Below are 27270 nucleotides of genomic sequence, written 5' to 3'. Positions count from 1 at the left end.
TTTACACTCGCCGTCCACTTTATTAGGTACACCAGTTCAACGGCTTCTTAACACAAATATCTGAACAGCCAACCACATGGCAGCAACTCAATGCATTTCGGCCTGGAAAAATCATCAAGACCACCTGCTGGAGTTGAAACTGTGGATCAGAATGGAGAACAAAGGGGACTGAAGTGACTTTGAACGTGGCATGGCTGTCAGTGCCAGACGGGCTGCTCTGAGTATTTCAGAAACTGCTGATCTCCTGGGATTTTCACACACAACCATCACTAGGGTTTCACTGCCATTTTGTTACTTCACGCTTGATAGCATTTTACACCCCTGTCATTAGGAAGCTTCTCACGTTGTTAGTGACGTGTCCTTGGAGTCTGTGATCTTTGACAACAACGCAGCAGGTTTAAAGGCTCACTGAAAAGTTCATTACACCTCTCCTTTCAGGTGACAATATTTTCAGGTCTATAGTATAACTTTAAAGTAAATAACTTTTTTTTTTTTTTTATACACACACATTACCATAACCATAACCTGTAATCCATGCACTATAATAAATATGCCAATCATTAAACCATTAGAAAATGTTGATAGGATTAAATACTAGTACACAGCCTGCATCAACAACAACCAACAGCAACTAGGTTGTATCATCTCTCTCTATATATCTATATCTATATATATATATATATATATATCTATATCTATATCTATATATATATATATATATATATATATATATGGTTGAAATAGTTTACTGTCAAATAAATGCAAAGAGTACACGACACGTGTTTCGCCCTCATTGCTGGCCAACCACAAGCATTACCTGGTAGGTAACCACCCATACAATCAGATTGTGACACAGACTACGAATGCCGTGAATATATATATATATATATATATACATATATACACATACACAGGTCCATAAATATTTGGACAGAAACAACTTTTTTCTAATTTTGGTTCTGTACATTACCACAATGAATTTTAAATGAAACAACTCAGATGCAGTTGAAGTGCAGACTTTCAGCTTTAATTCAGTGGGGTGAACAAAACGATTGCATAAAAATGTGAGGCAACTAAAGCATTTTATTAACACAATCCCTTCATTTCAGGGGCTCAAAAGTAATTGGACAAATGAAATAACTGGAAATCAAATGTTCATTTCTAATAGTTGGTTGAAAACCCTTTGCTGGCAATGACAGCCTGAAGTCTTGAACTCCTGGACATCACCAGATGTTGGGTTTCCTCCTTTTTAATGCTCTGCCAGGCCTTTACTGCAGCGGCTTTCAGTTGCTGTTTGTTTGTGGGCCTTTCTGTCTGAAGTTTAGTCTTCAACAAGTGAAATTCCTTGCTCAATTGGGTTAAGATCAGGTGACTGACTTGGCCATTCAAGAATTTTCCACTTCTTTGCTTTAATAAACTCCTGGGTTGCTTTGGCTGTATGTTTTGGGTCATTGTCCATCTGTATCATGAAACAATTTGCTGTATTTAGCTGGATTTGAGCAGACAGTATGTCTCTGAACACCTCAGAATTCATTCGGCTGCTTCTGTCCTGTGTCACATCATCAATAAACACTAATGTCCCAGTGCCACTGGCAGCCATGCACGCCCAAGCCATCACACTGCCTCCCTCCACCGTGTTTTACAGATGATGTGGTATGCTTTGGATAATGAGCTGTTCCACGCCTTCTCCATACTTTTTTCTTGCCATCATTCTGGTAGAGGTTGATCTTGGTTTCATTTGTCCAAAGAATGTTTTTCCAGAACTGTGCTGGCTTTTTCAGATGTTCTTTAGCAAAGTCCAATCTAGCCTTTCTATTCTTGAGGCTTATGAGTGGCTTGCACCTTGCAGTGCACCCTCTGTATTTACTTTCATGCAGTCTTCTCTTTATGGTAGACTTGGATATCGATACGCCGACCCCCTGGAGAGTGTTGTTCACTTGGTTGGCTGTTGTGAAGGGGTTTCTCTTCACCATGGAAATGATTCTGCGATCATCCACCACTGTTGTCTTCTGTGGACGTCCAGGTCTTTTTGCGTTGCTGAGTTCACCAGTGCTTGTTTTCTTTCTCAGGATGGACCAAACTGTAGATTTTGCCACTCGTAATATTGGAGCAATTTCTCGGATGGGTTTTTTCTGTTTTTGCAGCTTAAGGATGGCTTCTGTCACCTGCATGGAGAGCTCCTTTGACCGCATGTTGTCTGTTCACAGCAAACAGAGTGCAGGCAGGGTGGAGTGGGTGGAGAAGAGTGTCGGGAGTGATTTGTGACAGACGGGTATCAGCAAGAGTGAAAGGGAAGGTCTACAGGACGGTAGTGAGACCAGCTATGTTATATGGGTTGGAGACGGTGGCACTGACCAGAAAGCAGGAGACAGAGCTGGAGGTGGCAGAGTTAAAGATGCTAAGATTTGCATTGGGTGTAAAAAGATGGATAGGATTAGAAATGAGGGCATTAGAGGGTCAGCTCAAGTTAGACGGTTGGGAGACAAAGTCAGAGAGGCGAGATTGCATTAGTATGGACATGTGCATAGGAGAGATGTTGGGTATATTGGGAGAAGGGTGCTAAGAACAGAGCTGCCAGGGAAGAGGAGAAGAGGAAGGCCTAAGAGAAGGTTTATGGATGTGGTGAGAGAGGACATGCAGGTGATGGATGTAACAGAGCAAGATGGAGAGGACAGAAAGATATGGAAGAAGATGATCCGCTGTGGCAACCCCTAACGGGAGCAGCTGAAAGAAGAAGAAGAAGAATGAAGTGACGGTATGAGAGGGAGATTAATCGTTTTTAACTCAGTGTTCTGCACAGTCCCGATAAAGGAACAGAAGCTTCACATTCATTCTCTGATTGTAATGAGCACACTTATATACCTGTTCATCCACACATCCAGCCATTTTGTAACTGGTGGATACAGTTCAGGGTTGCAGGTAAAACCCCCTTGCACACGTCTGCTTACACATACAGTATGGGCACCCAGCACATTGGCAGCAATTAAAAAATCGAAGCAATTTTCAAACAAAGAGCCTATTTGGTCTGTCATCACCATCAATTAATTGAGCAGCTCCATTTGCTCACAATAAAAATCAAATGTATTTAAGATTTCTGTGCTTGAAGCACATCTCCCATTTAACACTATATCTATTATATAAATGTCTACACGTGGAAGTGTGTGTTGTCTGTCTGGCCCAGAAGTGAGAGGTGGAGTCGGGGTAAGGAAACGGAAAACATGCGTAGCCACTAATAACACAAGCGATGCCAGCACATTGGCAAAATGAAACCTCCGAAGAAAGACAAAGTCGCTTAGCCGTTCCTTTCAATTACCTGACATCTCTACATTTCATTTTCTTTTCTCACAATTTCAATAGTTTCTAGGACCCTGGGCTTTTTACAGCATGGGCTTACACAGCTAGTGTACATATATGGCAAAACTGCATTGTTTCACTGCTGAATACGAATCTGCAAACACTACATTTGTGTTGTTTGATTTTTGAAGGCAAACTAATGTTTATGAGCATAACCCCTAAAATGTGAAGAACAAAGTAAAATCATTTATGATGTCATATATCAGAATGGTACATTCGTGAATGTAATGCAGTTACAATTAACTGACTCCAGGTAACTTTTGTGGTTCTGGATTTACACTGCGGCTATGCAACATCAAAGTCTGAATCACTCGTGTGTGACACTTTGGAAACAGCACAGCAAAGGCTCTTTTACAAGAGTACTGAAATATTAGATTAATGTGAAATAGATAGATAGATAGATAGATAGATAGATAGATAGATAGATAGATAGATAGATAGATAGATAGATAGATAGATAGATAGATAGATAGATAGATAGATAGATAGATAGATAGATAGATAGATAGATATTTGACTCATCTATTAAATGTTACTCTTTAGTGAGTTGTTTTTGAACAAGCTATTGATGTAAATATAAATCTCACGATATCAAATTTTACAAACCTAACAGAGCGATTCTCGGACAAACCAGAATTTAAAAGTATTTTATTACAAAAACAGAAATTAAGGGGTTTGTTTAAAAGTATCCAATATAATTTTGGAATTCACGAATTCAACAATACAGATATAATAATGTTTGAATTTTTATTTCTAGTATTATTTTAAGCAGTATTTTTCAGTTTCTGGAGAAAAAAAATATCAAAGAATAAATTTAAAATAGTCAGATAAATCAAACAGTCTTTGTCAATCTCATTCTTCATAAACCCTGTGCTGAAAGTAAATGTGCTGATTGGTCCAACCTCTTCAGTAAAATCCTACAGCAGCATAACTAAGGCACGCTGAAAACTGCGATGACAGACCAGAGCTGCCATCTTTAGGAGTAAATTGTTCCTACACCTGCTCTTCATTTTATTTTAATAATCACTACATGTAGTGCGACTCCTCCATGTACATGCGAGTGTAATAGTTTAGAGGTACAGTATATTCTGGGCAAATTCATACGTTAAACATGACAGCCATCGGATTTTAACTGTATGATTAATTTACTTTTAGTTGACTAAAACAGATTTACTTTTTCTCAACCAAAACTACACTAAAACTAACAATTAAATGACTAAAATGTGACAAATTAAAATGCAATTTAGTCAGAAGGCGAAAACTAAAACTAAATCAAAATATATTGTAAAAATTAACACTGGCTACAGCACTGCAGGACAGTAGTGAGACCAGCTATGTTATATGGGTTGGAGACGGTGGCACTGACCAAAAAAACAGGAGGCAGAGCAGGAGGTGGCAGAGTTAAAGATGCTAAGATTTGCACTGAGTGTGACGAGGATGGACAGGATTAGAAATGAGGACATTAGAGGGTCAGCTCAGGTTGGACGGTTGGGAGACAAAGTCAGAGAGGTGAGATTGTGTTGGTTTGGACATGGGCAGAGGAGAGATGCTGGGTATAATGGGAGAAGGGTGCTAAGGATAGAGCTGCCAGGAAAGAGGAGAAGAGGAAGGCCTAAGAGAAGGTTTATGGATGTGGTGAGAGAGGACATGCAGGTGATGGGTGTAACAGAGCAAGATGGAGAGGACAGAAAGATATGGAAGAAGATGATCCACTGTGGTGATCCCTAACGGGAGCAGCCAAAACATTATAAACATTCATCTCTCAAAACCTGAATGTGATATAACAATTCTGTTGCCAGATTTGGATTCATCACCCTCAAATCTGTTTTTCCCCCCTTTAAAAACACAGACCAGTGTTATTTATACTTGCTCAACCTGTGTGGATCGCAGTCAGCATTCTTTGCAGCTCCCTCATTCTACCTGAAAGTAAATATAATCTTGTGTACTACATATAAAAACAAACTTAACTCCAAAATATTTTACTTGCATTATTTCCACTGATGTCTGATCTGACAAAACTTTCAAAATAAAAACTGTTCAAAGTAACAACCCAACCATCCATACATACAACTTCATTCCAGTAGCTCCACAGCAGGTCATAAAACCGCCCCAAAAATGAAATATTTTCCAACAAATTTTATCCATGCTTTAAGGCAACTTAAAAGATTAGTGCATAGTGCAGAAGACAACTTATTTTTAGTGTTACTCATTTTCACAGATTTGACAGGCAAAATATGTATTAAAAAGTAATGAAACAAATCCTTTTTTATTGTTAGGACGGAATCACTGATATATTCTGTATAAGATCATAATTTCGTTGTTAGAAAAAGATGTAGTATTTTAATCTAACACCTCACTCTAAAAGTGCTTTAGAATAATTCAAATTTGTATCTCTTCAAAGAATATTTTAAATTATTCATTTTAGACTTCAAGCCTATAGACAATTTTGTCAATTAGCTTATCCTTAGAAAAGTCAGTAGATTATATGTAAAGTTAACACTCATATTAGAATTAAGAGGTAATGTTAGATGTCTTCTCTGCATCATTCAGCTAGTATATGAGCAAATCCAAGTGGCGGCTGTTATCTTTTCTCACATCTTAGAAGCCTTCGCACCCAATGCTGAATTAGAAGAGTAGGTGTGAATCACATTCTAAAAAAAGAGAGGAAAGAACATCAGCACCTCCAGTACTGTTATATAAATACACATACAGCTCAATTCATTGCATACATGAGGCATATCAAATTAAACTGCACATTCTGTGCTTTAATATAAACATCAACAAACTTACTTGCCTGTTAAAATCTAAAAGTGTATCAACTTAAAAAAGGGACTGAATGTGATGCCATTCTTGTGTCAAATACACAGAGGATTCAGAAAGCACTTAGATTCCATCGCTTTTTTTTTTTTCCACATTTTGTTTTGTTGTAGCCTTGTCCTAAAATCATTTAAACTCATTTTCCCCTCATCAAGCAGCACCTCAAATGCCAGAACCACAAAGCAAAATCAGGAGTTTAGAAATTTTTTGAAAATTTATGAATAATACTTGACACAGGTATTCAGACCCTTTCCTATGAAATTTGAAATCTGGCTCAGGTGCCTCCCCATTCTGTTGATCATCATTGAGATCCTTGAAGTCCAATTGTGGTCAGTTCGCATGATTGGCTATGATTAGGAAGGCACACGTCTGTCTGTAGTGGATTAGATGGAACAAAACATGGGCCCAGTCTTTCTTGTACGTTGGCTGTGAAAGAGCAAGAGTACATTGAGGGTTGTGTCTCCCACTTTATCACAACACGGGATGCTACACTGAAACAGACAGACAGACTAAGAGTACGAAAGGCTCTTCTTGCTGCAGAGATCATTATTTTGATTTTAATTTTTGCACTCTTTTCCTTCACCTTCATGTTTCGCTGACATCCTGAGTAAAGCTGAATTCACATAACTCCTATTGCAGACATTTTCTAATGATGCATTAACAAAATCCATTTTGTCATCAATCACTGCAGTCATATATAGCTATAGTATACAATCCCAGCATAAACACTAAAGCTTTGTAACAAATAAACAACTGAAAATATGTTCCAAAATTTACCTTTTTTATCTCGGCATTGTACTTATCCAATAAGGACTGAATGCGATTTCCATAATCTGGGTGAACATCCATGAAGTTCTTAACCTAATAAACAGTTAACAAATGAAAGGAAACTATGGATAATTATTTAATTTTCAAAAGCTAATAAATAATTTCATCCAAAAATATAACATTTATAAAAATGTGCTATATAAATAAATGTTGCTGTATTCAAAGTTTTCCTCATTGCAATCCTAAGTGAAAGTAAAGACACTTGGCTTATAAAAAGTATTTCTTAATATAACTTCAATTACTTGAATATTAAATTTCATACGTATTATACACAAGTGTTATTTCATGTTAGAAGCACAAAAATTACAAAATGTGATAGCAGTAAACACATTTTTTTTTTTAGTTCTATTGTAATCGTTCCATACAAATAGATCAATTTTTTACAAAAGATAGGATTGAAAACAAGTCGTCCCCCACCCCTGAGAGACAGAGACAGCATGGCCAGCAGAGTAAAACTTAAGGCTTGTAAACATACCTAAACTGATAAGTTTAATAGGGCAATAGAGATAAATCGGAGAAGAAAAAGAAATGTGGAGATAATTGCTTCCTCGGTGCATTAAGAGCTTATTCTAAGATATTATTGATTAGATCCTGCCAGGTTTTGAAAACATTCTGTACAGATCCTCTAACTGAATATTTGATTTTTTACAATTTCAAATAGTATAAAACATTGGTTTCCCACTGACTTAAAAGAGGAGAGTTAGGATTCTTCCAGTTTAGCCAGTTTGCGTGCCAAAAGTGTAGTGAATGCAATCACAGTTTGTTTGTCCTTCTCCACTTTAAACCCATCTGGAAGAACACTAATGGGTTAGGAGGGATTGTGACACCAAGGCTGTCTGAAAGGCACTTTTTGGTCAGCAGTAAACAAAATTTAAATATTAAATTACACAAGGCAATGTGCAGAGACATTGTTAGGCTCACTCGCAGCTCCCTTTCTTAATTTCAGCGGATTCTTGGGGATAGTCTCCTCACCACAAGCTATTCTTTTTCATCAATAGCTGCTAAAAGGCTCAGTATTATCATGTTCTGTTTACATGTAGGCTTATTTAAGATCCCCATCTTTCAAAAACTCTGCTGTTGTTATTGCAGATATAAAAATTTGATGTTTCTGAATAATCTAATAAACTGGGTAACTTTATTCGAAAACAGTTATGTACATCAAAAAATTCAAAACAAAGAAAAGGCAAATGGTCAACCTCTGAGCTTCTTTCTATGTATACTTACTGCACGTTTTTGAATGAAAAGTTGAGCGTTCTTCAAATGTCCAGCAATATTCTCACATAGGCGCTGTCTCTCATCTTCGTTTAGAACCTTTGTATAGAATGTGCGCACCTGAAATGATCAAAGCATGGAGATAGGTTGCACTCGGGGAGATACTGCAATAGGTGATTTAAATTTCAACAACCATTGTGGAATTTTTAGTTAATATATAATCTTTACAAATTATTACAAGTATATACTTAAATGAACTTGTAACAATGAATAATTAAAACGTAACAAAAAGGACTGAAGGGAGCCAAAAGGTTAACTAAACGTGGCTTAAAGCCTGAGCACATGAGGTCAGAAACCACCAGCTTGATTTTCCAAGGTTAAAATGAAGTAAATGAGTAATGAACACCTACTTAAAAAGCGAGGACAAACAAGTGAGAAAGCCCAAATATCCCTAATTATAGAGCAGTGATAAGATCAATGGGAAAACGTGTAAGACACCCGTATTAATGAGGCAATGTTTATAATAATGGAAGAATCGACATGTATACAAAATTACTGGTGGCTGCAGTCGATTGGTTAAGATGATAGAATTCTGCATATTTAGAGTGAGATGTCATGATGTATTAGATGAGGTAATGGTAACAGAAAAGCAAATGAACTGAATTATTGACGGCTCATTCCACTGACTGAGACATTTGTGCATATCTATGTGCAAATAAAGAATTGAACTGCATTCTCATCTGATCTACGTGAATGCCTTGAAGTATTTTTCTACAACGACATCCGCTAGTTCCCCCTGACCAGCTATGTGGCCCACAAATTCCTTTCCTCCACTTTGGATAGTTAATTGAAGTTATTAATTTAAATGAATACATAAAACACTGAACATGCCAACTAAAGATATTCAGTAATCCCTCGCTATATCGCGCTTCGCCTTTCGCGGCTTCACTCCATCGCAGATTTTATATGTAAGCATATTTAAATATATATCGCGGATTTTTTGCTGGTTCGCGGGTTTCTGCGGACAATGGGTCTTTTAATTTCTGGTACATGCTTCCTCAGTTGGTTTGCCCAGTTGATTTCATACAAGGGACGCTATTGGCAGATGGCTGAGAAGCTACCCAGCTTACTTTTCTCTCTCTCTTGCGCTGACTTTCTCTGATCCTGACGTAGGGGGATTGAGCAGGGGGGCTGTTCGCACACCTAGACGATACGGACGCTCGTCTAAAAATGCTGAAAGATTATCTTCACGTTGCTATCTTTTGTGCAGCTTCTTCCTGAAACGACATGCTGCACGGTGCTTCGCATACTTAAAAGCTCGAAGGGCACGTATTGATTTTGATTGAAAAACAAACTCTGTCTCACTCTCTCTCTCTCCCTGCTCCTGACGGAGGGGGTGTGAGCTGCCGCCTTCAACAGCTTTGTGCCGCGGTGCTTCGCATACTTAAAAGCCAAACAGCCCTATTGATTTGTTTGCTTTTCTCTATCTCTGTGACATGATCTGCTCCTGACGCACACTCCTTTGAAGAGGAAGATATGTTTGCATTCTTTTAATTGTGAGACAGAACTGTCATCTCTGTCTTGTCATGGAGCACAGTTTAAACTTTTGAAAAAGAGACAAATGTTTGTTTGCAGTGTTTGAATAACGATCCTGTCTCTCTACAACCTCCTGTGTTTCTGCGCAAATCTGTGACCGAAGCATGACAATATAAAAATAACCATATAAACATATGGTTTCTACTTCGCGGATTTTCTTATTTCGCGGGTGGCTCTGGAACGCAACCCCCGCGATGGAGGAGGGATTACTGTAGTTTGTCTTCCAAAGCATTCCAACTCATTTATAAAACACCTCTCCAGGTTTAGGTATTTGGCAACTGGCATACAGTAATTAGTCAACAGGATAGCAACAACTTTGTGGAAACATTTTAGGAATGGAGAATTGCTTTATTCACCAAACATACAAAGTGCAAAGGAAAATTATTTCTCAAATCAACATAACGCACAACATATTCATAAACTGAATACAACATAAATAACCTATTCAACATACATCACTTAACAATATCTTAGTTAACGCATTAAAGATAGATACTGGTTTTGGTCCAAGTTAGGGACTATTCCGATTATCGGTAGTATTGGTTCTGATAAAACAACCATTTTCCCCAATCACAGTATCTGAAATGTAAAATTGCAGATTTTTTAATCTCATTTCCCATTCCTTGTATAGTGCAGCATTTTAATTAGGCTGCTACTGGGCAGTAAACCTTTGTGACACCCTAACAATATCATGATATTTCCTGAAGAAGTAACAACACTTTCAATAGCAGATCTGTAGAACTTGATCAAATATTGTCTGAGAAACATTAAGCTATCACAGCTGTCGCAAAAAGAACATATTTTGATGGGCTTTTCTGATGGCAGTGAAAATAACGTCCGTCCACATGACAACGTTATTGATAGTGGTTCCTAAGAATTCAAAAGACAACTGTTGTAGCTGTCATTAAGTATCATAGATAAATAAGGGGCAGGATTAGAGTCAAAAACAAAAACATAGAACCCCAAAGTATCCAAATGATCAAAAACAAAATGAAAACTCAGTTTAACTGCACCTTCAGCTGACTGATCTGCTCGATTGTTAAATTTTACAGGACTGAGAGGCACAAGAGCGGAGGACATAAACTGATGCTCAAAACATTTCATGACTACTGATATTAAGGCCTCCAGCATGCAGTTATTAAGCTGGTTATCCTATCCTCTTCAGCAAAAGGAAAATTCATGCAAGATTACAAACATGCCAGAATCTTCCTAAAGTTATAGACTTGGTAATGCACTCACTGACTGACTGACCTCAGAATTGGCAGATTTTCCCACTAGATAACTTGATCGGTTGATCTCAAAAAAACAGTTCTTTTGGGACTCTGATTTTCTACCCGTTATGGCGTTAATCCAATAGCTTTGCACTTATTTAAAGGGAACACAATTTTTAAGGAGAAAAAATTATGTATATATTTATAAATGAAAATGCAACATTTCCAAGAATACGTCAATATTACCTGAGACACATTATCATCATCAGAGCTGTTGTAGCGAGCAACATCTGCTGAAACTTTGAATTTTGTCTCCAGGTACTGCGCCCGAGCATCAGGAGCACTGAAGCTATTAGGAAAATAATTTGGAGCCCCACCTGAAACACATTAAATAATATGATTACTAACTTTCACATCTGCTGGTTATAAATGGAAGTTTTAGTTAATTACATTATTTTAAGTCAGAAATTGTCAAAACGTATTGGTACCCTTCTGCTACTTAAAAAAGAAAAACTATTTTCTGTTAATCAAGTTTAAATTGACAAAAGTAACTGGCATTCACTACTGTTTATTCCATAAAGCAGGCACTTTGCCTTCTTTAAAATATTAAAGAAATTAAACTTGCATTAACAAAATTATTAAGTCTGCTAAGAAATTAAAAGATATAATTGGACTGAAGTGACATTTCAAGCAGACTAAATACTCTTAATGAGACTGAAGACCTGTAATACTAAGCAGTTATCTCAAATCCTCACTTCAGCTGTGTTGTGTCATTGTGTGCATTACACTGAACGTGGTCAAGAGAAAGAAAAGCAGAAAGATGTCTGAGGAGAAACAAGAAGGGAATAGCAAATCATGGCAAAGGTAGAGACCTTCATGTTCCCGTGTCCAGAGTTGCTAATATTTAAAGAAGTTTGAGCTCCATGGGACCGTAGCCAACTTCCCTGAATGTGATCCCAAGTAGAAAATTGACCCCACATTGAACGGAGGGATAGTTTGAACAGTGGAGAAAGAATCAAGGAAGACATCAGGGCAGATTTGGGCTGACCTCCAAGATCACAATTACAATAGTTTCAAGTTGCACCATCCATCAGTGTCTGAATGAAAGTGGGGCCCATTGTAGATGACTTGGGAAGACATTGGAGATTTGTTTAACAAGCGTTTAGGAAGAGCACTATAAAGGCTAATGCAGTATAGCAAATGTGAAAAAAATGCATGAATAGCGCCTCAGCAGCACTGCCTAAGTGGGACTGTATATACAAGTTGTTCATAAAATAAAAGTAATCAGAATTCCAAACTGCTTTCATATGAGTTTGGAACAAGATGACTCAGGTTTCTGCACACGAGTGTAACCAGAAAAGTGTTACCTCCTACAATGACGGAGATTAAAGATATGCATTTAAGATTATTTCTAGTTCCAGTACTTTTTCACCTCAATACACTTTCACATATTAGTTTTAATAATAATGAACATTATTATAGCCTCAACTAACAACACAAATTGAGAGCTTGCCTGTTTTACCATTTTTTAAGCAATCAGGCTTGCAGTGGTTAAACAATTCCATGTACACATTACATATGACCTGACTTGTACTTCAAATATGACCTGAGCCATACAAATTCTTGGCCAATACAGATTTTTTGGAACACTTAACTAAATAAATTTAATTTTTAATTAACTTGTAGATTAGCTACATGTACAGTACAAATATTGATTCATGGTTTGAAACTTGCTTTGATTTTTACTTAATCATACCCAGTGCAACCATGACAGACACCAATTCCCTGTGACCATAAACTGAGCAGATCACTTAGAAAATATACAGCTCATTGGACAGACAATTATAGCCCAATTCCCCCTACAGTCACACAAAGAATGCACATTTAAATATCATTTCTAACACCCACAGGTGAAATAAAGAGGTGGTTTGAAAATTATTTTAGGGGATACATTCTAAACTACGTACTGTAGAACATTTTACAACTCTTGACCATAGCCGCACTGATTTCTCTCTGCTCTTCCTCAAGGCTTCAGATGCATCTTTCAACACAGAAGATAAGCTCATGCTCAGGTCTGCATTACACATTTCATAAGGACAAAATTACAAATAACTTCTTCATTTTTTTCTTCATTTAATGGCTGCTTTTTGCACCTGTACTTGTTATTTTTACTTCTTTGCAACTTCCCCTTCTGTGTGTATGTGTTTGTGTGTGTGTGTGTGTGTGTATATATATATATATATATATATATATTTTTTTTTTTTTTTTTTTTAAAGTCTGAATCGCAATATGATAATTAGGTGGTTACCTATAAGGTAATACTTGTGGTTGGTCGGCCAGTCAGCAAACATCCACACATCCCCTCAGTTGTGAGAAGCAGATCACAGATATGTTATACAGTAGCTGCCAAATAACAGAAAGAGTACACAACACATCTTTCGCCCTTATCAAGTGTATGCATTTTTTGCATCCCGTTTTCCAAGATTGTGATTTGGACTTATTATTACGTGTTTATTAGGTACACTGCGATTCAGAAAAAAAAAAAGAATGTAATACTCTGATCTTTAACCTGCCAAATAGGCGAACCAGCTGCTGTGGCGCAATGTCAAAGGCTTTGCCTCAGGTGTTGATGTCTGAGGTTCAAAAAAAGTACATATACCCGATGAGCCCCAATATGGGCAAAACACATGTTGTGTACTCTTTGTATTATTTGGCAGATACTGTATCATATTTTATATATATATTGGAAAACCAGCTCCCTAACACAGACAGGCACAATGAAACAAGTCCCAAAGCATACAGGATTTATTTCCTTCTTGCCTTACAAGACACAGTACACAAATTAACCACAACAATGGCTCAGTCTCTTCTTCTTTTCTCTCTCTATTCTTCTGTTTCTCTTTTGCCACCTTCACTCTTCTCCTGCAAGCTCTGTCCTCCACCTCCCGACTTCGGCTCTCCACATGGAGTGAGGCGGCCTCTTTTATATTGCACTCGGAAGTGCTCCAGGTACTCTTTATTTAACTTCCGGCAGGACTCCTGGGTGTGGCCGAAGTGCTGCATGGGCACCCAGAAGTACTCCAGGTGGACCCGGATCCTCTTCTGGCAGCACTTCCAAGTGTGGCGGAAGTGCTGCAATCCAGGACTCCAATACTGACTAGGCCCCGCTGCAGGGTTTAGTTTCTAAGCACCAAGCTTGTGGCCCCGATGCAACCCAGGGGAAATGCCCTCTCATTTTCCGGGGGAGATATTGTTTCTCTCCCGGTCCTTCCATAATAAAGGCATGGGCCCCAGCCGTCCGCCACTAATATATATATATATATATATATATATATATATATATATATATATATATATATATACAGTGCTCAGCATAAATGAGTACACCCCACTACATTTGTCAGAAAACCTTTAGTTTCCTTTCAGTATCAACATTGTCTATGAGATACTGTACTACAAAATACTCCCACAAATGTGGGCCATTGATTGCAAACAAGATTTGTTAATTTGCACACACAAAAAAGTGATTATCCTAACAAATTCATTCAAGCCCATGTAGCAAAAATGAATACACCCCAATTATAGTCTTTGGAGAAAAGCCACACTTAAGACTACAAAATTCCAATTAACAGGCATTCAACCACAGGTGAGTCCAATGATTCATTTAAGAGGTGTCCAGCAGACAGGTGACTATAAAAGGGCATTACTTAACAAAGAAAAGCCCTTCCCATTTCATGCTGTCAGCAATGGCTCCACATGGAAGAGAAATGTCAAAAAATCTGAGAAAGGAAATCATTACTTTACACAAAAAAGGTGAGGGCTACAAGAAGATCAGCAAAGCTTTACATATCAGTCAAAATACTGTAGCAAAAGTGATCCAAAAATTTAAGAAAGATGGAAGTGCAACCATCTTACAGAGACGTCCAGGCTGTCCACGGAAGTTAACATCTCGATAGGAGCGTCTTCTGATGAGAAGGGTTGAAGAAAATCACCATGCAAGTTCACTGCAGTTAGCTAAAGCAGTAGAAAGCCAAACTGGAGTGACCGTTTCCTGTGACACAATACGGCGCACACTGCAGAGGAATGGCATGCATGGGTATCGTCCACGAAGGAAGCCTCTCCTAAAGTCCATGCACAAAAAACCACGCCTAGAATTTGCTAAGGCCCATGCTGAAAAAGATGAAGACTACTGGGACTCTATACTCTGCAGTGATGAGACAAAGATAACTGTTTTTGGAACTAATGGTTTCAAAACTGTATGGCGTCGTAAAGGTGAGGATTTCAAAGAAAAATGCATGGTGCCTACAGTGAAATATGGTGGTGGCAGTGCCCTTATGTGGGGCTGCATGAGTGCTGCTGGTGTTGGGGAGCTGCATTTCGTTGATGGTATCATGAACTCAACAATGTACTGCTCTATACTGAAGGAGAAGATGCTGCCATCACTCCGTGCACTTGGTCGTCGTGCACTTTTCCAACACAACAATGATCCAAAACACACATCTAAAGCTACTGTTGCATTTCTGAAGAAGAACAGGGTGAAGGTGATTGAATGGCCAAGTATGTCTCCTGATCTGAACCCAATCGAACACCTGTGGGGAATTCTGAAGCGACAAGTTGAGCATCACTCTCCATCCACCATCCAGCCTCTAAAAGAGGTTATTCTTGAAGAATGGAAAAAGATAGATGTTGCAATATGTCGCCAACTTGTTCATTCCATGCCTAGAAGGCTTGGTGCTGTCCTTAAGAATCACGGTGGTCATACAAAATACTAGATGTAGTAGTTTTTGTTGCGGGGTGTATTCATTTTTGCTTCAACCAATTTGAGTGAAACTGAAGATTTTCTGATCTAAGTTATATTATTAATCTTAATTTCATGTTATGGAGTTTAACAAGTGTTCATTAAAACTCAGCCTTGTGAAAATTTTGGACATTGTTCTTTTGTTCATTGAGCTACTGATTAAATTCGTACTTTTTAAAGGGGGTGTACTCATTTATGCTGAGCACTGTATATATATATATATATATATATATATATATATATATATATATATATATATAAATATAAATAAATAAAAATAAAATTCAATGTCTGTCTGTCTGCTTTTCATGAGAGAGCTACTTAACGGATTTAGATTGTTTTTTTTCTAGAATTTGCATGAACATTCCGTTTCGTTTTGCAACTTCTCTCATTGCACTAAGTACCATAGTTTGCAGGAGTGATTTTTTTGTGCTAATCCGAGACAGGGGCTGCGGGCCAAGGATAGTGAAGCGTGATGTCAGGAGTTGACAGTCAGCCTCCGTTCAAATTGGTCTACATCTTGCCATGTTTTGGAGAGTACCTTGCCTCCACTTAGCTAGCCTAGCGATACCTGTTTGTTTACTGATTTTTAAACTTTGTCCTGTTTCACTACTACGCGGGTGGAGCCGTGGGGGACAGCTAGTATGAGATAAACTGTGCAATCGACTGAACAAATTAAGTACCACATCTTCTGTGATTCTGCTGTATGTAATGCTCTGTGTAGTTTTTATTTACTGTTACCATTAATATTAGGTTTAAGTTTGAGCTTTTCTTCTTAAGGTTTTATGTTGATTTTTATGTCTGCAAGAAACATTATATATAAGTAAAAATTTCGCTGTACACTGTAAATGTGACAATAAAAAGGCCTTGACATTATTGTGACTGCCCACTACCTTATGTTCATCATCTTATCTTCCTCATAAAGTACATTTAATTTGATAACATGATTTTTTTGTCAGTTTTCATTTAATGGATAAGGGCAACCCTGAAAAACGATAAAATTTAAATTTACTAAATTTAAATTCTCACCCTGGTTATCTGTAAAGCACATGGGTCCATCTCTTTGGTAGTTTGCAACTCTGGCTTTATAAGGGCAATTAACTGGTATTTGTAGGTAATTGGCTCCCAATCGGTGACGATGAGTGTCTGGGTAAGAGAACAAACGACCCTAAAAAAAAAAAACAAAAAAAAAACTGACACAATTAGTTTCCAACATTAACATCTTCACAATATCAACTAATAAAAGTAATATAATTATGAATGTGTGTATACCAACACACACACATATTCATATTATATAACAAGCATTGTGCTTATGATTCACAAGCACTCTAGTGACAGTGGAGCACTATGCTGTGACCACAGACCTATGGATTAACAGAACATAAGAAAGAGCCACACATAATGCTGATGTTCACTAAGCACTGCAATGCCACTGGCTGAAAACTGAATATATTCTGCCCACAAATACGGAATGTGTAACATATTCTTTCTAGTATAGTCTTCAGGATATTGATTAAGGGCCTGCTTGAGTCTTCCAGAATGTGCTCAATGAAGAGGATATCAAGAAAGCCCAAGTATTAAATAATAGGATTAAACATCATCGGTCATACATATGATGTTCTCTTGCAAGCAGTAATACAAGCAAGCAACCTGCTTATACTAAGATTAACAGCAAAGAAAGCAGTTTCAGTCTATGTGAAGTCAATATGCTAAATACTACAGTATGTTCTTTATTTATCCTTATGTGGTAATATTTAACTTGTTCGCATTATGTTGTAAGGTTTCTAATTTTCAACTGTAGCAATGTCATTAGCTATTGTTGGCATTTATTTTATCTCTGCACAGTGGTGCTTTAATTATCACTGTGATGCACCTGAGCTCAGTTTCGAGGTTCATGGCAAAGGCTGTGAATACTTATGTACATGTGCTTTCTCAATTTTTTTTATTTTTAATAAATTTGCAAAAACCTCAAGTAAACTTTTTTCATGTTGTCATTATGGGGTGTTGTGTGTAGAATTCTGAGGAAAAAAATTAATTGAATCCATTTTGGGATAAGGCTGTAACATAACAAAATGTGGAAAAAGTGATACGCTGTGAATATTTTCCGGATGCACTGTATACCAGGGAATATATAGTTAAATATGAACAGCAAACTGGATTGGTCGGACAACACAGAGGTGCAGAACAGGAAAAGCCAGAGCAGACTGTACTTCCTGAGATGACTCTGGTCCTTTAATGTATGCAGAAAGCTGCTGTGAATGTTCTACCAGTCCATAGTAACCAGTGTGCCGTTTTACGCTGCAGTCTCCTTGAGAAGCAATTTAAGTTTGTAAGTTACACAACATCTGAACAAACTTATCAGGAAAGCCTGCTCCATCACAGGGCTAATTCTGGACATCCTGGAAGCTAGTATGGAAAACGGATGGTGGTAAAATTCGCTGCCATCATGAAAATCCACTCCAGGATGTGCTCTCTTGGAAGTACTTTTAGCCACAGGTACATTCCATTGCAGTATAAGAAGTGCTTCTGGGGATCTGTTCTGCCTGCTGCTATCATGTGATTCAATGCTTCCCTCCAATGTCCCAAACTAAATGCTCATATGGTTTAAGTTAACTTTGCAATTTCTGCACAATATACATTTATTATCTAGCTATATATTGATGGATTGTATTATTTTTTCTTGCAAGTCTACATTTTTGTTTTTTTAGATTTCTGCTGCAATATGCATCTAAATTTCCCCTTGCGATTAAAGTCTATGTAATCTAATCAATAAAAGAAAACAGATCATTCACAGAAATATACCTTTCAAAAGTAATATGTTCTGAGGAAGAAAGACAGATACAAAGAAATCAAATTATATATATATATATATATATATATATATATATATATATATATATATATATATATACAGTACTGTGCAAAAGTTTTAGGCAGGTGTGAAAAAATGCTGTAAACAAAGAATGCTTACAAAAATGGAAGTGTTAATCATTTATTTTCATCAATCAACAAAATGCAGTGAATGAACAAAAGAGAAATCTAAATCAAATCAATATTTGGTGTGACCACCCTTTGCCTTCAAAACAGCATCAATTCTTCAGACATGCTATTATTTTTTGATTTATGTACTGTCTACCTTTGACTTACAGTTAGGTCCATAAATATTTGGACAGAGACAACTTTTTTCTAATTTTGGCTCTGTACATTACCACAATGAATTTTAAATGAAACAACTCAGAAGTGTAGACTTTCAGCTTTAATTCAGTGGGGTGAACAAAACGATTGCATAAAAATGTGAGGCAACTAAAGCATTTTTTGAACACAATCCCTTCATTTCAGGGGCTCAAAAGTAATTGGACAATTGACTCAAAGGCTATTTCATGGGCAGGTGTGGTCAAGTCCGTCGTTATGTCCTTATCAATTAAGAAGATAAAAGGCCTGGAGTTGATTTGAGGTGTGGTGCTTGCATGTGGAAGATTTTGCAGTGAACAGACAACATGCGGTCAAAGGAGCTCTCCATGCAGGTGAAAGAAGCCATCCTTAAGCTGCAAAAACAGAAAAAACTCATCCGAGAAATTGCTCCAATATTACGAGTGGCAAAATCTACAGTTTGGTACATCCTGAGAAAGAAAGCAAGCACTGGTGAACTCAGCAACGCAAAAAGACCTGGACGTCCACGGAAGACAACAGTGGTGGATGATCGCAGAATCATTTCCACAGTAAAGAGAAACCCCTTCACAACAGCCAACCAAGTGAACAACACTCTCCAGGGGGTAGGCGGGCATATCGATATCCAAGTCTACCATAAAGAGAAGACTGCATGAAAGTAAATACAGAGGGTGCACTGCAAGGTGCAAGCCACTCATAAGCCTCAAGAATAGAAAGGCTAGATTGGACTTTGCTAAAGAACATCTAAAAAAGCCAGCAGAGTTCTGGAAAAACATTCTTTGGACAGATGAAACCAAGATCAACCTCTACCAGAATGATGGCAAGAAAAAAGTATGGAGAAGGCGTGGAACAGCTCATTATCCAAAGCATAGCACATCATCTGTAAAACACGGTGGAGGCAGTGTGATGGCTTGGGCGTGCATGGCTGCCAGTGGCACTGGGACACTAGTGTTTATTGATGATGTGACACAGGACAGAAGCAGCTGAATGAATTCTGAGGTGTTCAGAGACATACTGTCTGCTCAAATCCAGCTAAATACAGCAGTCAAATTGATTAAACTTCAGACAGAAAGGCCCACAAACAAACGGCAACTGAAAGCCGCTGCAGTAAAGGCCTGGCAGAGCATTAAAAAGGAGGAAACCCAGCATCTGGTGATGCCCATGAGTTCAAGACTTCAGGCTGTCATTGCCAGCAAAGGGTTTTCAACCAAGTATTAGAAATGAACATTTTATTTCCAGTTATTTAATTTGTCCAATTACTTTTGAGCCCCTGAAATGAAGGGATTGTGTTCAAAAAATGCTTTAGTTTCCTCACATTTTTATGCAATCGTTTTGTTCACCACACTGAATTAAAGCTGAAAGTTCGCACTTCAAGAGAGAGAGAGAGAGAGAGAGAGAGAGAGAGAGAGAGAGAGAGAGAGAGATAGATAGATAGATAGATACTTTATTAATCCCAATGGGAAATTCACATTCTTCAGCAGCAGCATACTGATACAATAAATAATATTAAATTAAACAATGATAATAATGCAGGTGAAAAACAGACAGTAACTATGTATAATGTTAAATGTTAACGTTTACCCCCCAGGGTGGAATTAAAGAGTCGCATAGTTTTAAATTTATTTATTTATTATATATTATTATTTATTTATTTAATTTAAAATTCATTGTGGTAATGTAAAGAACCAAAATTAGAAAAAAGTTGTCTCTGTCCAAATATTTATGGACCTAACTGTATGTACTGTCTACCTTTTGACTAATCTATGCCCTCCTATGTGGATGTTTATATATAATGAACCTTTCAAGATTATTTTCTACATATATCCACGTATTTTTCTTATGCTCCTCAGTTCAACATTTCAATCTGTAACAGACGAATCAAGTCACAACTGATATTGAAAATGAGAAAGATTACTATGGCAGTGTTTATATATTAAAAGAAAAAGAAAACCCTCTGTGGACACGAATAAAAGAAGCAGCGAATCCAAGCTTAATTGCTGCTTAAATACTTGTGACACAGAAAATGACTAATATTCTCCCTCCCAAGGAGGAAGCTATATGATATCAACTTTGCACTGCTGAGCTGACCAGACAGCAACTACCTCTGCATCTCTTACACTTCAGGGAGGGTTTAGCACTACTGGCAATATTTTCAGCTGCCATAAGTCAGCACTGAAGGAAGAATCCACAGACAAACCCGTTTTCCGTGCACATAAGCTGTAAACTGAAAATTATTTCCAAAAGGCCGCCAGCCTTAATGTGCTATTAAGTGTATAAAAGAATATTTGTTATATTTGTATTTGAAACATATTCAGGTATTCAGAGACATCTGCCGATTCAGAATGCATATGTGTGTGTCATTCAGGTTAATTTTTGTTTGAAGAAGCAGCTTGTGTTAGATATTCAGAGTCATAATTTGTCTATTTACACCTGACTTATTTAAAGTTATGGTTATGTAGCAGTTACTGAATCCACAACATATGACAAATGTTAGTGCTCTTTGTCAGTATGAAGAATTACTGTCTAGTTTCCACAAGTTTTACTTTGAAATTGTGAAAAATATTGTAATACAATTCAATGTGTATATTCATGGTTTTAATTCAAATTATATTGCCCTGTTTTTTGCACACTGTACTGCCAATTTTTAGACTGCAGTATTTCTGGTGCATGCTGTTTATGCAATTTTTAATCTAGTTTGTTTATCTGTTTCTTGAACTACTGCTGATTGAATAAAAGCAAACAGAATTACAACACTTCACTTACATAAAATGAAAATACAATTTCACTGTGAAAAATCATTTTTCAAACATACAACACTCTCACTGTATCACTAAACCATGATGCATGCCATCAAAATATAGTCACGGGATTTCACAAGAAAAAATATATAAATAATTAAGAGGCATGAAATTCCATGCACTGGAGTCAACTGTGATGTTGCTGCTGACCTCTGTTAATTCAAAAATGCTCCAAACATATTAATCAGTTCCATGCAGGGATCTTGACAAAAGGTCTCCAGTGCCAAATGGTGATATTCATACCTTAATAACCTACTTAGCTGTACAAAAGACTACACTCATTTGTATTAATTTTTATACTGTTATAATTTGTAATTTGTGTTTTTAGTACATTTTTGATATTCAAAGAGTATTATTGATATAATGTACAGTAGCAATGTTTCTAGAGTGAGTCCACTGCATTAAGGGTCATGACAAAAGTAAGCAGCATGTTAGAACTCCCAAGAATTGTCTACAATAACAACAACATTTATTTATATAGCACATTTTCATACAAAAAGTAGCTCAAAGTGCTTTACATAATGAAGAAAAGAAAAATAAAAGACAAAATAAGAAATTAAAATAACACAACATTAGTTAACATAGAAAAGAAGGTCCGATGGCCAGGGTGGACAGAAAAAACAAAAAAAAACTCCAGAAAGCTGGAGAAAAAAATAAAATCTGTAGGGGTTCCAGTAAGTAAGTAAGTCTACACAATAAGAGTGTGATACCATGATTAACAAGTACAATTATCTCAACATGGAATGAAAAATAACATCATGTGCCTCAGTTATATGCTATACTTCCGTGATAAAAAAAATGACAGGCAAAGAAACCTAATTTTGACATTTGGTGATTAAATTTCTTGTGAAGGAGGAAATTCCCATGGCTGACAGTTATTAATGTAATTGTTCGACATGAAAATGAAGATTACTGCATAGTTGTTAGGAGCATGAGGAGGTGATCAGGGAGAACAGATGCAAAACAATCAAAAAAATGACACTGTTCAAAAAGTAGTGCATCGCTATTAATGATTAACAAAAAACACAGAAACCGAAAACCTAAAATGAATGTGGTCATGATATTTGGTACAATGATAACAGCTAGATGTGTTACTGAAACCACACCCTGAGAAAATGATTTAGAAAAAAGATCAAGGCATTCACCTCCAGTTAGTTCAGGCTTATCATATTACTGTGTGTATTAAAGTTGTGTGTTTCACTTTCTTTCTTAAAAATTCATGTCCATGACTCAAGATAGTGCAGTATCGGTATTACTTAAAATAACTTTATCCCAAACAGATATATGGAATAATGGGTAACAGACAATTTTATCATTTTTGATTCATCCATCCATCCATTATCCAACCCGCTATATCCTAACTACAGGGTCACGGGGGTCTGCTGGAGCCAATCCCAGCCAACACAGGGCGCAAGGCAGGAAACAAACCCCGGGCAGGGCGCCAGCCCACTGCAGGGCACACACCCACACACCCACACACACTAGGGACAATTTAGGATCGCCAATGCACCTAACCTGCATGTCTTTGATTCATTAGGTGTAAATCTGATCTATTTACTGTTATAATGCCTTTTCCATGCAGACAATTCCTTTTTTAAATGTTGATGTTGATTTATCTTCTATTGTGCTATTGGTCAATTTTCTTCTTAATTGTTTATTATACTAAAATATAGAATCTAGCATAACATTTCATCATTTTGAGTGTATAGCAAGAAAAATAATAATAATAATTCATTACATTTATATAGCACTTTTCTCACTACTCAAAGCGCTCTCCACACAGGGAGGACCCGGGAAGCGAACCCACAGTCTCCTTACTGCAAAGCAGCAGCACTACCACTGCGCCACCTGTGAAGTTTACAATTTATAATTGTAAATATAAGACAACGTCAACAATATAATTTAAATATTTAAAACATAATAGATAGACTACAAGCAATGAATGAAAATCAGTTAATATTTCATTTCAATTTATTTGAACATAAAAATTAGCATTCATACATTGTGCAAGGCTACAAATATAAATAAAATATTAGTTACAATGCACTAGGGTTAAAATCAAATAAGCATTATTATGATTTTTATAGTTTAAAACATTTGCTTAAACCATAGTAATTACCTGCAACATCTTGTCAGGACTTGGCTCAATCCCTGGAGGCATATTACTTGGGTCAAATGCAATCTGCTCTACTTCTGCAAAATAGTTGACTGGATTTCGATTAAGCACCAACTTCCCCGCTGGAATCAAGGGGAAATCGCTGTGTGGCCATATCTGTACAAGAAATACAGTAAATAACAGAGAATCAAATATAAAAGTGACTTTAACGACAAGTTACTGTATTTGGACTTTTGCAAAAAACTTCCTTCTACTATTCCAGATCTGCTTTATCAAAAACAGAGGGGACCGGAGTTTGTCTGAATAGACAAATGGGATAAACCAGTTCCTGGAAGGGATGCCAGTTCATAGCAAGAAAATAATAAATTCAAACTTTCATTTAAAACAAAATTTGAGTGTTATACTTTAAAATGTACCATTCAAGCTCATGTTGCTAATGTCATGAGAAAAAGATAAATCAATACCTAAAACAGGAATGCAACAAGAACCAATAATTCAGTACTAAATTAATACAAAATGATGAAAACATAACAACACTAGCTTTTTTTATAGTATTAGTACCTCAATGAAGAGTCACTACCAGTAGACATATTACTTCGAAAGGCACAATAATAGGTAATTAAAGTGTGAGCAAAAATTACACCTGAAAATGGCTCACATTGAATAGGGACCTTTTTCCCCTCATGTACAAGTTTCTGTAAGTGATGTCAGCTTCGATCGACATTAAAGAAGGTTTTCCTTATTTTCTCCATAGATCTCAAGTCTACAAACATTATTTCAAATTACTCGCTGTGGTTTCTTTTAATGTTACACTACAGTGTGATGAATACAGTATTGGAAGGAACTTTTATGTACAAGAAAGATTTTTTTTTTGTTGATATGTTAATCCCTGAGGGGAAACTGTCTTTTCCATGAGCTTTATGGTTTAGAATGCAAGTTCGACCATTATTTTTTTTTCTTTTAAATCGTATACATCTTTTGTCCCCTTGGTTGCTTTTGGGAAATTCTTAAATGATGAAATTGTGCCCTGTGATGTAGTTTTTGTTACTAGATTACTGATAAGGTGAGATTGCAGTTTCAAAATTTTCTCTTTTTTTTGGTGGTTGTATGTAGTTTTGTCCTGGAATACGTACAGTATACAAGTCCCAGTATAAAGAGATTAGACATAAAAACAATATGTACCACAACAAAGCTCATGACTTCTCAAAATGTAACTACATAATGACTGACTGTTGTCAAATATTGTTTTGTATTTACATCTCTAATTCCAGCACTGTGTAAGATCTTTAAAATTCAAGAATTCAGGTCTGGTTCTTCATTTACAGGTGTGCAGAAAAAGGTCACATTTAAAACTGTATGGTAACTTTGTTTTGTTTTTTTGTTTTTTTAATGAAGAAATTTGAAATTTTTAAAGAAATATGATAGCCATCATTTACTCAAGTTACACAGGTCTCTTAAAATGAAATGAACGCAAGTCCATCTGTAAAATCAGGGATTAGAACAAATATGGAAATACATGTGTGCTTCTTTCTACCTTTACATAAAGTACATATTTAAGAATGTTCTTGTTTAACTCTTTTTTGCTGTTCTACCCAATTATCCAGAATATTTTTCCTGTTAGTCAGACTCAAAATATCAAATCAAGGGTGTCGTTGCAGTACCACAGTTCCAGAGTCCTGGGGTGTGTTGAGTCATGCCTTTGTGGCTTTGTTGATTTTTCTCATGCATCTCAAAGATGTGCATTTTGGATTATTGAGTGTAGGAATGTGCACACATGCTGTGAGGGTCTGCCATCTAGATCAAGACTGGTTAATGCCTTGCATCCAGCATTACAGGGACTGTCACTGTCTCCCCTCAACCCTGACCTGGAGTAGGAAGGATTGATGATGGACAAAACGGAATATCAAAATACCACAAAAGTAGAAAAAAAAAGTACCATCCACTCTTCTTAACAAAAACAAATGCATTAAAAAATCATCTCCACATATAATGAAAACAAAAATCTCTCAAAAAACAAAGGGAAAAAATTATACAGTAAACCCTCGTTTATCACGGTTAATCCGTTCCTGAATGAATAAATGAATTTCCGCGAAGTAGGATTCTTTATTTATAAATCGAATATTTTCACAGAGCACAGAAAACCTGTTTACGACCTTCTAAATACGTTTTTTTAACATTATTAGAGCCCTCCAGACATGATATAACACCCTTTAGTCAAAAGTTTAAACTGTGCTCCATGACAAGACAGAGATGACAGTTCCGTCTCACAATTAAAAGAATGCAAACATATCTTCCTCGTCAAAGGAGTGCGGGTCAGGAGACAGAGAATGTCAGAGAGAGAGAGAAAGAGAGAGAAAAGCAAACAATCAAAAATCAATAGGGCTGTTTGGCTTTTAAGTATGCGAAGCACCGCTGGACAAAGCAGCTGCAAGGAAGGGAGCAATGTGAAGGTAGTCTTTCAGCATTTTTTAGAGGAGCGTCCGTATCCTCTAGGCCAGTGTGCAAACAGCCCCTCTGCTCACACCCCCTCCGTCAGGAGCAGAGAATGTCAGGGAGTGAAAAGCAAACAATCAAAAATCAATACGTGCTGTTCGGGCTTTCAAGTATGCGAAGCACCGCGTGGGAGGCATATCGTATATCATTGAGGAGTTTTATTTAATACGTAATACGTGCTCTGGTTGTGTAGCTTCTCAGCAATCTGCCAATAGCGTCCCTTGTATGAAATGAACTGGGCAAACCAACTGAGGAAGCATGTACCATAAATTAAAAGACCCATTGTCCGCAGAAATCTGCGAACCAGCAAAAAATCCGTGATATATATATATAGATATGCTTACATTTAAAATCCGCGATGGAGTGAAGCCGCGAAAGTCGAAGCGTCATATAGCGAGGGATCACTGTATTTATAATGTTAAAAATGCACAAACGCATTTATACCTTAGTCAGATCAAAAGGATTCCAGGGAAATTTTTCTGCTTCTTCAAAGGTCATCACTTGAATGTGAAAAGTCCAGGATGGATAGCTTCCACGGGCAATAGCATTGTAAAGATCATAGATTCCATAGTCTGGGTTTGTTGAAGCTAGTCGATCTGCTTCTGCCACAGTGAGGTTTTTAATGCCTTGATCTGTCTGAAATTATTAAAATATGCACATTTTCACAAAACATTTACAGTATATTGATAATAAACTGAAAATAATTAAACTTACAGTTTATTAAAAACACTACAATGATTCACTAAATGTCTTTAAGAAATCATCCTTAATGTGTACACTTTCTGACAAAGATGTAGCAAAGCCTGTAAACTTTCTCCATGTAATATTTTTATTGGAATCACCTATTTCAAGACAGTTTTATCAGTAAAGAATCAA

The 27270-nt window shown here is 36.9% G+C and overlaps 1 protein-coding gene across 1 annotated transcript in view; it reads right to left on the bottom strand.

Annotated features, from left to right (window-relative positions):
- Positions 1 to 5188: 5188 nt before the first annotated feature.
- Positions 5189 to 27270, bottom strand: part of cat (catalase) — a 59904-nt gene continuing 37822 nt past the window's right edge. Inside the window, exons 7-13 of the mRNA XM_028793507.2 lie at positions 26839 to 27030; positions 23905 to 24057; positions 16846 to 16984; positions 11265 to 11395; positions 8224 to 8331; positions 6949 to 7032; positions 5189 to 6005 (exon numbers count right to left, since the gene is read on the bottom strand). Coding sequence (XP_028649340.1) covers positions 5946 to 6005; positions 6949 to 7032; positions 8224 to 8331; positions 11265 to 11395; positions 16846 to 16984; positions 23905 to 24057; positions 26839 to 27030 — 867 coding nt within the window. The 3' untranslated portion in view covers positions 5189 to 5945. The remainder of the gene's footprint in view (positions 6006 to 6948; positions 7033 to 8223; positions 8332 to 11264; positions 11396 to 16845; positions 16985 to 23904; positions 24058 to 26838; positions 27031 to 27270) is intronic.

The sequence above is a fragment of the Erpetoichthys calabaricus genome, chromosome 2, assembly GCF_900747795.2.
Source record: "Erpetoichthys calabaricus chromosome 2, fErpCal1.3, whole genome shotgun sequence".
In the NCBI taxonomy this organism is placed as follows: domain Eukaryota; kingdom Metazoa; phylum Chordata; class Cladistia; order Polypteriformes; family Polypteridae; genus Erpetoichthys; species Erpetoichthys calabaricus.
This window is presented reverse-complemented; position numbering and strand designations above follow the sequence as displayed.